This window comes from Ursus arctos, unplaced genomic scaffold, assembly GCF_023065955.2.
Source record: "Ursus arctos isolate Adak ecotype North America unplaced genomic scaffold, UrsArc2.0 scaffold_7, whole genome shotgun sequence".
NCBI classification, from domain to species: domain Eukaryota; kingdom Metazoa; phylum Chordata; class Mammalia; order Carnivora; family Ursidae; genus Ursus; species Ursus arctos.
This window is the reverse complement of record NW_026623089.1, coordinates 74,388,956-74,401,867: the sequence shown is the minus strand read 5'-3', so window position 1 is coordinate 74,401,867 and position 12,912 is coordinate 74,388,956. Positions and strand designations below refer to the sequence as shown.

Here is a 12,912-nt window from a genome sequence, read left to right as displayed (position 1 = left end):
ACCCTCTTCCTTTCAAAGGAAATACTGAAAGCAAGACCTCACAACTCTTTGGTTCATTCATCAAGTCAATGTGAAAGCTTAATTTTCCTCCAGAAAATAGCAAACGTATTATCCTAGAGGGAACATGACATTATCCCAGCAGGGAGAAAGGATGTATTCAGATTTTATTCTCTGTAGGTCCCATTTGATATTTGACCAAACATTATAAGGTGCTCTTTTAGTGTCCAGACCATTGTCCATAAGGAAAACAATGAGGCCAGGTCAACTAAATGCTTAATGTCACCAAAACCACCTGTGTATTCAGAATCTGAAGCTGGCATTTTGTTTCCTGGAGTTGAATAAGATTTTACTCCAATGAAATCTTTCATTGCACCCGATTATTATAGGCAGCAGCTTATTGAGACAAATCAGTGATATGACTTCCAAATGGGAATGAAGAAGTGGATTATAAAATCTCACTCTTAAGTTATAAAATAGTTAAAAAGTCATCAGTCATATTATACAAGTATATATATATTTTACAGGATCTACATAGCATAGGACTATACTCAATGAAATAAAAAGTCATAAAATAAATTGATGACTATTAAGGGACTTTAATAAAAGTTTAAATGGTAAAAACAAAAAGTGCCTTAATTCTTAAAATTCACATTATTAGTACTGATATTAAGCAACTGAAGTGTTTTGTTTTGTTTTTTTCCCTCCAGAATAATCACAACAAAAGGTCATGGCTATGGAACAGAGTGGAAGATAAAGTCTAGAATCCAATAGTCCTAGGTGGGTGGGAGTGTGGGCGAAGGGCCATCTAGCCAAGTCAATTATCATCTTTCAGCCTCAGATGTCTGGTCTGCAAAAATAGAGTAATGCAAAAGTCACAGTGTTGTTGTTCAGATTAGAAGTTATGTATCAAGAGTAGGTTGCATGATTTCTACCGCATGCTAATTACACAGCACCAATCATGTTTAACTCCTCTTCGGAATAACCCAGTATGAATAAGGCTATACTTTAAATTCATTCAAACTTTGAATCTTACCTTAGGACAATATATAAAAGTATTCCGTGTGTCTTTTCAAGGAACAGCCCTTAACTATTTTCTCATGCTCAGACGTATACATCTATTTGCCTTTTGGGTATATGAACAGTGGCCAAATCCAACTAAATGAGTCCAAAATTCAGCTCATCTCCTCTACCCAAACCACGCACACCAACTTGACATCTCCACCCTGTCACCTTAGACAAAATATTCGCAGATTTTTTTTTTTTTTTGACGATTCCATCTCTCCACCTTCCTAACACCCAATTCAAGCCTTTAGCCCCTGGATTTTTCCAGTGGTAGAGTCCTATGTCATCTCCCTGCCTTCAATGTTGTCCCCCTCAAATTCATCTCCCACAGGGACACCAGACGGATTCCCCAGAAACTAAACTCATCTCACTCAACTTCTAATTTAAAGTCCTTCACAAATACCTCCAGAGACTGGATAAAAAGTCCAAGCTTCTTAAAAAACAAATTAAATTTTCCATAAAATGACCCTTAACTCTCCTGCCCCTTCTCGAATGGGTTTACGCACTGGTAACACTGACTAGACTGGTAATTACCCATAATGACCAAGCTCTTTCAGACCTCTCAGGCTGTGCAAATAATGTGACTTACTTTTTTCACCTGGTCAACCTTGACTCATTCTCTGAAAGTCATCTGCTTGGGAGGCCTTCTAAGTACTCCCTTATTATAACGAGTGCCCTCCTCGATGCCCCAGAAAGCAGAGAAATTGGCTCAATCATACACTTACCATGATGAACTGAATTCAATTATTTATAGTCCTACTTTCCACGCTGTATTGTAATTTTTTTGGCCTGCACACGACGGCATTCTGTTTATCTTTGTATTTCCATGACACAGTAAGTGGTGGTTGTATAATAAATGGTTGGTTGGACGGAACAGAAAATCTTACTCTCACTGACACCTTTTTTTTTTTAACTTATTAGTGACAAAATTAGACAGAATTGGTGTATACTATGAAAGAAGGCAGAACAATTTCAAATTTGCCTTTTTGTTTCATGGGCTCTTTAAAGTTATTTGAATTTTATATTACACTGTCTCCTTTTCTAATTCATCTGCTTAAAAAAACAGGAAAAAAAAGATGTTTGTTAAGAACTTAGGAAAACAATAAAAATGGATAACTTTTAAGCACCTAGGGCATTCCAGGAATTGTTTGGGCTTCTGTAGACACAAGAGACAATGGAACCGCAGTAATTCTTGTCCTTGTGAACTAAAATTCCAGTGGGGGAGGAAGCAAGGCAGACCATCAACTTCATACCCTACCTAAAGGTCCGTAATAGCCTATCCCAGGGCGATAAGTGCAGTGGATAAAAAGCGGCATAGAAGTATGGAAAGGCTGTTGCAGCTGTAAATACTTTGTCTGAAAAAACTTTGCAAAGAAAGTGATGGTTGAGTAGGGGCCAGAAGGACCAGACAAATGGAAAGAGGAGCCATCCAGGCTGAGAGGGGAAGGTCATATTCGAGGTCAGAAGGTAGCTGCCAGCCTCAGGGATGAGCAGAGGCAGGGTGATGGCTGGAGTGGAGAAGCATGGTGGAGCAGAAGATGATGTCCCACAGAGGAGGTGACACTAGGGAACGTCCTCCGGCTGGTGGCCTCTGGCAATGTGTGCTGGGCTCCCCTGGTCTTTTTAATGAGTTTGCCTTTTACTTCGGGTCAGATGTGAGACCCCAAAGAGAGCTTGAGCAGAAAGAAAGTGTGTTTCCTGTGTTGCTAGAATCTCTCAGGCCCCTGAACAGAGAAGAGATGGGAGGTGCATTGGCAGAAGCTTACGGAGAAGAGGTTTCAACAGCTGGGATCAGAGAGACGTGTGGCGCGAACCGGGATGTCAGTAACAAGAGCAGAGGATTGTCCATCTGTGTTTGTTTTTAGGGTAGAACTTAGAGGTGTTGCTCAAGATGGCATCTGAGTTTGAGAGAAAGGAATGCACTGAAGCTGGATCCAGGGGTGTTTGGTCAGAGCAGCTGCACGACTGACCATAAGATGCCAAGTAACAGGGGCACCTGGGTGGCGCAGTCGTTAAGTGTCTGCCTTCGGCTCAGGGCGTGATCCCGGCGTTCTGGGATCGAGCCCCACATCAGGCTCCTCTGCTAGGAGCCTGCTTCTTCCTCTCCCACTCCCCCTGCTTGTGTTCCCTCTCTCGCTGGCTGTCTCTGTCAAATAAATAGATAAAATCTTAAAAAAAAAAAAAAAAGAAGATGCCAAGTAACAGATGACACTGAAGGAATGTTGGACAGTTGGGAACCAGATCCCACTGGAGCGACCTGCGGGTCTGGAAGTGACCATGTGGAAAGGAGGTTAGAGGTTAGGCTGGAAGAGCAGACAATGGGGAAGGGGCTGCCATCTGTAGATGGAGGAGCAGACAAGATGAGACTCAACAGGACAACACAAGGAAGGAGAAGGAGGGGCAGTCCACCGATATCCGTGAGGAGCAGGGAATCCCCCTATGACATCTCCATGATTGAAGAAAAGAGAGATGCAGAGTGTGGTGTGGGGGTTTGGCGTGTGCTCTGGGGGATGGCTCAATGGGGAATGACGCCTCTCACTGGCTGTGTTATGGTCCTCCTGTCAAATTGCTTGGCCCTCTTGTAGTTTTGGGTAGGGGAGCTCTGAAAACTTTATTGCCTCCATAACGTTGATCTCTTTAAAATTTATTACTCTTTGGGATCAGTTTTGATAAGCTGTATCTTCTTGAAAAATTATCCATTTCACTCATCTTTTCAAATTTTACATATATTAAAGCAAAGGTATCTCTTATGATTCTTTTAATTTCCTCTATTTTCTGTAGTATTTCCTTCTTAGAATTTATTATTGAAATTTATCCCTTTTTTAAAAACACATTTATTTATTTATCTTAGAGAGAGATAAAGAGAGAGCATGGATGGGGAGGGGCAGAGAGAGGGAGAGAGAGAGAAAGAGAGAGAATCTCAAGCAGATTCCCTGCTGAGCACAGAGCCCAAAGTGGGGCTTAATCTCATAACCCTGAGATCATTACCTGAGCCAAAACCAAGAATCAGACACTTAACAGACTGCACCACTTGGGTGCCCCTCTCCCTTTTTTTGATTAAATGTGGTGGTGGCTTATCTATTTGATTATGTTTCATATTTTTTATCTCTTTTTTTCAGGGAACAAAATTTGGATTTATATACTGGTTTTAGAGATCTTTACCACTCATTCACACTTGCTATTACAATTGTTAATTCTTTCTTACATCTTTTGTGGTTTTTAATTCTTTTATGAGATATCAGAACAGCTGTATGGAATCTTCATAAAAATTTCTCAAAAAGAGAACAGACTAATTTCACTAAATAAAGTAACAAACATAATCTAGCATTTTAATTCAAGAATAAAACATCACAGCCTAGCGGGATTCACACTAAGAATGCAAAATAGATTTATTTAGGAACCGTATCAAGATCAGTCATTATATGATTAGCTCAAGAACAAAAGTCACTACTGTCTTCATAGATGATGGGCATATATCTTCTTATTTTAAAAAGCCAATAAAATGGGAATAAACACTTTCTTAACATAATTTAAAAGATTTTTTTAAAAATCATTAATCAATATAATGGGGACATCTGGCAGACATTCCTACTTGAGTTAAAAACAAGACGAGCGGGGATGCCTGGGTGGCTAAGTCAGTCAAGAGGCCAAGTCTTGGTTTTGGCTTAGGTTATGATCTCAGGGTCATGGGATCAAGCCCCATGTCAGGCTCCATGCTCAGCAGGGATTAGCCAATGAAATTAAAGGAAAGAAAATGGAAAGAAAGATACAAATTTTCATTATTTATACAATACATTCCTGGATAACACTGAAAATTGATGAGAAAACTATAAAAATATAAAAGAATTAAATAAGAAAGTGGGTTAAAATTAATAAGAGATTATAGCTTTCACATATATAAAAATCAGATAGAACAAAGAGAAAAGAGTCTATGTACAATAACAGCAAAAGATAGGGAAACACAAACGAAGAAATGCACAGAACTCGTATAAAGAAAATATTTAAAAATAAAAGTTCCTACAGGACACACGAGAAAGTATGGACAAATAGAAAGTTCTTGGATAGAACGATTTGACATCAAAAACACATAATTTAACCCTAGGTAATTAATTTATGAATTTAATGTGTTCCTAATAAAAATATGGTTAAAAAACCCACTGAACTACCTTATATATAGTCAAAAAATTAGCATAAAGAGCAACCAAGACACTTTTAAAGAAAAGCAACATTGACATATTGACATATCAATAGAAAGATGGGCAGAGACTATGAACACAGACTTTACAGGAAAAGTAACAGACTTGGCTCATAAGCATAGAAAATGAACTTACTCGTAAGCAAATGGATAAAAAATAGATGTTATTTTTTACTTATCAGATTGGCAAAAATCCACGTGTTTGGTATGACACACAGCTGGGGAGACTGTAGAATTACCCACTCTCAGACTTTACAGTCGGAACTGTAACTTGTTATGAGCCCCATGGAACAAAATTTGACAGTTATCACTGAAACTTATAATTGCATATGCCCTTTGGTAAATGAGAATTTAGAGTATTGAGGTATTTGCACATATTCAGATTATGCTTGTTCGGTGTTATTTATTTCTTCATTGTCAGTAAAAGAGAGACTGGAATTTGAAAGTCCATCGTATAACACATGCATGAAAGAATATTATGTAGCTGAGAAATGAGTTTTGAAGAAATTATTCAGTATTCATATTGAAAGAGCCCCAGGATATGTTGTAAAGGGACAAACCCAACAGGTGCAGGAATGAATTACTATTCATTCATATTTTCTTTAAATACATACTGAAAATCGGGAAACAAACAAGAAATTAATAAAAAAGACATCTCAGGTGGGGCACTAAATAAACACAGTTGTAATAGTGGGAAGTCTTTTGCTTTTCACTCATACCATCTATGTATCTATATATTTGAATATGCATAATGGGATACATATAGATATATTTTATAGGTAAATGATCAATTCTATAATAAATTCTATAGATAGAATATATAATGTATATATTTTTACATATGTGTATGCATTTATATATGTGTGTATGCACATACATTTGTGTATACTTTGTATATATAAAGAGGGGATATATATATATATATGTACTTATATATGTTTAGACATTGAGAGGTGGCTTCAAACCTGAGATATTTCATGTCGCTGCTACATCTGTGATCTCTCACTGTCAGCAAACTTGCTTTTCAGCAATAAATTGGCTACCTGCTTCTGATATTTCCCAGTTCCCCCCCTAGAACAGATATCTGCATCCCTCACATTTATGAAATCATAGTTACTTATTTTGTGGTTTAATCTTGTCTTTATTGTCCTTTCCCTACAACTTAACCAAGTTTAAGAACGTGCACTTCCTGAGAATTGGGCCCCTCGAATTTTCTGGACTAATTTAGGCGTGTACAGAATAAAAGTACACTTGCTGCGCTTCCTCAGTGTCAGGACACCGGTAACCGGGAGCTCAGAGAAGCAGCAGTGGCTGCACTGCGCCTTACCTTCTCTCCGCGGGAGGTGCATTATCCGCGGCCTGGACCGTGAGCGCATACGTGCGCCCCACCGTCAGCGCCACTCCCGGGGCGATGGTGATGAGCCCCGTTGTGTGGTTGATGATGAAGTCGCCCTGAGCCCCCACTAGGATTTCGTACGTGATCTCCCCGTTGGACCCTTCGTCCGCGTCCATGGCCGTGAGCTGGAACAGAAACCACATCGTCAGTCCTCCTGGGGCTCAGCTTTCCACCCCCTGTGCCCTTGCCCCCTCAAAAAAGGAGCTTGCTTTCAAAGACAAAATACAGGTGAAGAAAGAACTCTCAGCACATTCGCTCTTCTCTTGAAGCGTGGCTATGGTGCTCTGTTGCGGAAGCAATCCCAGCAGAAAGGATTTTTTTTTTCCCCTTTTCTTATGAAAGTGATAAAAGTTTTGGATCTTGAAGACTGTCTTTATTTTAATTTACTAAAGGAAAGAAGAGGAAAGCTGTAACATCAAATCTAATATCACTATGGGAAAGTTAATTTTTTCCCCCTCTACCTTACTCTTCTGTTCTGGACACATAAACACATATTACTGTTCACCGAGACTGGAGAAAACCTAGTGGGTGAAGTCTGTTTTTATTACTGTCATCCTTCTTTCTGCTCTTGCTTTTTACATCCATAATGTTTTCCTTCCGTCTCTCAGAGAGTTTCTCGTCCTTGCATCCTTTTTATTTCTACTTCGCTTTAGGAAATATCTTTATGATCTTGTTCACACTGACTTATAAAAGACAGAAAAGGCCTAGGGTATTATCTTTCAAAATCAAACAAATCCATCTCCGATTGTAGAATATCTCATTAAAAAATTAAACTGTCAAGCCCAAGAAATATTTTTTTTCTTTTGAGAAAAGGGAATGAATTCAGAGGCCCTTGATAACACTACATGCGCTTTCTTAAGGCTAATTTGTAGGTCCATTTTGAAGCCACATGTATCCAATAGTTAAAACTATATTTGGGTCATTATGTGTGAGAAGAGAATGACCATTATTAATTCAATAAAGCAAAGTTAAGTTTAGAATGATTTAATGAGTTACATAAGGCTCCTTAAATGGCTGATAAATATAAATTTACTCCCGGGGGAAAGTAGATTCTAGTGGGAAATCTTACAATATGCATTTTACAAACATTCACAGAATTTTCTTTATTTTTTTTAAGATTTTATTTATTTATTTGAGAGAGATTGAGAGAGAGAGAGCGAGCACACAAACAGGCAGAGAGAAAGGGATAAGCAGACTATCCACTGAGCAGGGAGCCTGACGCAGGTCTCAAACCCAGGACCCTGGGATCATGACCTGAACCAAAGGCAGACACAACCTACTGAGCCACCCAGGAGCCCCCAGACATTCACAGAATTTTCTCTTTTCCTCATTCCAAAAGTGATGGATGGGGATAAGAAAGGTGGCCTCATATAAGTTTATACATAACAGGAAAACAATTAAAAGTTTCCTGTTGAATAAATAAAATATTAAATAAGTAAACCTATAGAAAAAAATTTATTTACTAATATTTTATGTGTATTTCCAACCCCCAGTTTTCACTTCTATAAAGTACTAGTTCTTTATCATTCACAGATTCCTTTGGGTGACTCCTGGGTACTCTGGTGTACCTTCTTAGATCAAATGCAAGTGTACACATTTACCTTGAAACTTGAATTCAATTTCGAGAGTACCATGTTAATTAATGGCCCATTCAGATGTTCATGCTCACCATCCCGAGAAGATGTAAACAAAGTGCCTTACACACACCATCACCCTCAAGGGGAGATACTGTGCATACTCTGTATCTATGTTTAGTATCAACTGCATTCAGAATGATAATGTGCATAGAACTAGTAGCTACAAAAATAATTGAGAGGAAAGAAGGAAATTTGAGAGATTGGCATTTAGTTAGCTGAGATTAGGTATTTGGGGGTGGACAGATGTGGTTGCCAGCAGGAAACGCATTTCATAAAATGATTCGGGGACTTACAGGAGGATGACAGACATGGTCCTAAAGGCAAAGGAGAAGGAAACTATTTGCAGAAACAGAACAGATGAATGATGTATATTTATGGAGAATAAGTCAAGCAGACCAACTCAATTCTCTTTCACATGGGGTAAAATTAGAAAATTAAGAGTGGGGGGAGTAGCAGAGGAGATATCAATTTTGATTATAGTAAATCACTTAACATAATGTCTCAGGAAATCTTAATTAAAATTTAGCTCAAATTGGATTCAATATTAACATTCTTCCTGGGACTTAAATTGGCTAAAGGAATTTAATGATAAATGGCAATGCATCAAGTTAAGAACTGTTGAGGAGCATGCTTTGGGGATGTAGGTATTATGGCTGGCCTTATTTAACATTTTCATGAATGATATTGGAAGGGAGGATAAGCTGGATAATAATTAAATTGAGGAAGACACCCATCTGGGAGGTGCTATAAATACCAGAGAGTACTGCAAAGTGCAGGTGAGAAAAACAGTCCTCAGACTGCAGAGCCAGCCAACCACAGATGAGCTAATATATTCAGGGAACACCACTAGCTCCACAGAAACCAACAGCAGGTAGAGAGTGTAACAAATAAGCTAAAAATCAGTCCATGTTTAGTGATTTAAATAGCTTTACACTATTTTTCAGTCTTTTAGTACTAAATCAGAACACAGTGGGCTAAAAATCAACATAACTGAGTCCTCACACATGCAAACAAAACTTCGGTAAAGAAATTATTGGCAGTCCAAGATTCAATAAAGGGAACAGAGACACTGGCTGAATATCCAGAAAAATGGTAATATCCCTTGTGAGAGATGCAGAAACTAAACTCTGATGGGAATTTCATTCAGTTACGACCCAATGACTGTGACCAGTGGTCTCTGAGATGAAGGTATGTGAAACTGTTCCCAAGGCAGAGGGGATGTCTGCCCTAAATCAAAGAGGATGGAGGAATGGTTGATGTTCATGGAGAAGCCAAAGTGTTGCTTATAAGTTACCAGAAAGTAGAATAAAATCTATGATTTGCAATTGTTTTCATAAATGGCAAGACAGTCTAAGTCGAACATCTATATATCTTTTTCTGCAGTGTACTACAGTCCTCTTCATAGAGCTGAACTTTACCCTCCCACAATCCCTTCCTCTCGCCATCCCCACATGCACATGTTTCAGACATCCTCAGCCACCCATCGCTCCCACAATAAATAAAAATAAAAGTGAATAAATAAATACAACATGTCTAGATCTGGCTGTGGTTTATTTCTCTCCTCAATCTCTTTCCTGGGTCTGAGAAATCGAAAAATAATGGCTTTACCTAAAAGGAAAAATGTAAAGATCGTTGGATCATAAACAGAAAAAAACAAACAAACAACTTAGATTGGAGTCTCATAAATGAAACAAGGATTCAATAAAAGTCACAGTTCATACAGAAGGAATCATCACGCTTAAACTATAACCAACTGCACATTGATTTTTTTATATGAATGATGGCTAAGTCAACTGTGACTAAGCATGTCAACCCATTGGGATCCTGGGCTTTGCTTCTAGTAAGAGCCTCTTGTTTTCCTTGGAGAGATGTTCATCCCTTCGTAGCCCATGCTTGGGTGGGGCTGGTCTTAGCTCCAACAATGGGAGTGAGATTCTGGCCTGGACTGTTTGGTTTAAGAATCGGCAAGTTATCTAAGTTGGTATAGTCAGGGTGACTCCTACAAGCACAGGAAAGTGTGGCTCTTAATTACCTGAGGGCTAGACTGGTCAACTTTTGCTCATCTTTATGTCTACATTGGTTCTTTCCAGGACTGAGGACCATGAGAAGAACACAATGCCAGGAAAAGGGGGAGAATATCATTGATGATACTGTTCCCACGTTTGCCCAAGACAAATTCACCGCTGACCTTTTCTGATATATGAACCAAAAATGTACTGTTTTTTTTTTTTAAAGAAAAAGGTAGGTTAATTTTAAATTATGTCTCTTCAATGCTAGAATCCCAAATATTATAGGAAAAGAGTTATGATTAATGATTCTCCTTGGCTTGCTTTGTGACTATTTGTTCTTCTAGGCGTCCTGTATTTTGAAGTTTTGGTACGCGGTGTCATGTGGTCATTAATACATGAAATCATCCTTGATTTAGTGTATGATTATTCATCACAATGGCCAAAGCTCATGATATGGAAGTGGTAGAGTTACCCTTGTTTAGAAATCATGATTAGTTCCTTAGCAAGTAATAAAAAAATATGTATACACAGATAAATAACATATATATATATTCCCTGTAATAAAGCAGTTCTTTTTTAAACAAAGCTATTATCCAAATTAATAAATTAAGCAGCTTAAAAATATATATATATTTCTTAGAAAGTCTTTCTCAATCTCTTTATTACTCATGTTAACTATCCAAACCAGGCAGAAAAAAAAAAAAATAGAACCATATGTGTAAGTTTGGTGATATTTAGTACAAGGTAAGGTCATAAATATTCATGTTTAGGTCTTTTTAAAATGAAGTTCAATTTGTAAAGTGAACTCTGAATTGATGACATGTGAAAATATGTAAATCTGAGTTTAGAAAAGCCTGGAAAATTCTGTATCCTTTCCACAAGAGTTATAGAAGTAAGCCAACTGAGACCACGTGATGATCATCATAACAGAATTAATTCCTAAACTTGATTTGGGGAAAATAATAATCTGGAGGAAAACATTCATTTCTAAATAATTAGTGAGAGCCTACCATGGTGCCAGGGACAATGCTAGAACCTGGGGGGTAAGTTAAATTTGGTAAATAAAAGTGGGCTCCTCTTCTTCTCCTCTCCTCCTCCTTCTCTTCCTTCTCTTTCTCCTTGTTCTTCTTTCTTTATTTTTTTTAGAATGTACCATCAGAGGAGGAATGTTATTAATAACAAAGAAATCTATACTGACATGATGTGACAGGCACTACTGAAAATGAACATAAGCAGCAATGAGCGAGCTACAAGGTACGCATGTAAGTCCTCTGGTCTGGGTCGCATTTGGAGCTGGGAGTGAATGAAGAGCGGCAGATCAAGGACCATGGATTATGCGCAGTTAGTGGTAAGGGAAAGGTATGTGAGGACAGGGGAATGGATTAGGCTCTGGGGGACGCCGAATGTGAGGATCCAGAAAGAGCAGCACAGGAAACAGAGTGACAAGGAGGAGGTGTCATGGAGGGTTTCAGGGGCTGGGACAACGCCTTGGAGACTCAGTGTGTGAAAACTGAATGCTGAATTTAGTAGTATTTGGTATTTTATGGATAGTAGTCTCTGCACTCTTTTTTTCTCTTTATTTTTTGTTTTGAGAGCAGGCAATGCTGAAGAGAGTGCCCTAATTTTAGGGAAGAAGTTTTCGGAAAATAGCAGTGAATTCATTTAATGGTTCTTATTTATAATAAAAATTACAATAGAACTGTGCTTGTCTCCAAAAAATGGATTGAAATATTTCACACCTGATTTAGATAGCAAAATACATTTGAAGAAGGGGAAGTTTTGGTCCACAACGTAGACCCCGATTGAATAATGAAGAATGAGCCTCACTGTTTCCCGTGGTGCACATGGGCGACCATCTAGCCCACAGCCTTCTGCTGCTGATACAAACCTCACCATCTGAACCACTTGTTTCAATCCAGTGCTTTCTATTATGAAGGGAGATCAACTATTAACAGGGGTTTCTTTGTATTCTAACCCCACCTAGAGAGTAGAAAAGGTGAGCGATAGTGCTGTGGTGAATTCCTCAGGAAGAGTCACTGAGAAGACACTCTGCCCTTTCCAGAACTTTTCCAAAATAGTGTCTGAGTCTTCCTGATTCTTCCTTATTTTGATTTTCAGCTAAGGCAGAAAAGACTGCACTGTGCTTCCAGACATTCACTTCTTTTTCCTAGTACATCATGCTGACTCCTTTCATTTCGTATTTTGCATTTCATATAGATTTTTTTTTCTGTTTCTTTCTCGGTCTATTTATGAAACTATCAGAAGCGCAGTTCTTGAAGGCTTCTGCAATAAGTTGCAGGATGACGTTTTTGCTAAACGATTTGTGATATTGCAGTTCTCTTCAGACAGCACTTCCTTCGATTATTTTAATTCAACAGAACAAAGATTCAGTGCTCCACACACCTGTCATCCTATAATTTTTATTAGACATAGAGAGTATGAAATAAATATGAAATTTAGGGTCTTATAAAATGAATACATTTCATAGTAGTGATATAAAGTTATATGGAACTTTCCTTTGATAAAAATAAACTACAATCTATGACTTATAATTGATTCATGAAAATATTCACTTAAATTATTTCAGTAAAAAGAAAAAAATATTTTCTTCCT

The 12,912-nt window shown here is 38.1% G+C and overlaps 1 protein-coding gene across 1 annotated transcript in view; it reads right to left on the bottom strand.

Moving 5' to 3' along the window:
- PCDH15 (protocadherin related 15) overlaps positions 1–12,912 on the bottom strand; it is a 1,631,248-nt gene that overhangs the window by 305,851 nt on the left and 1,312,485 nt on the right. Inside the window, exon 16 of the mRNA XM_057308638.1 lies at positions 6,585–6,778. Within this exon, the coding sequence (XP_057164621.1) occupies positions 6,585–6,778 (194 nt within the window). The remainder of the gene's footprint in view (positions 1–6,584; positions 6,779–12,912) is intronic.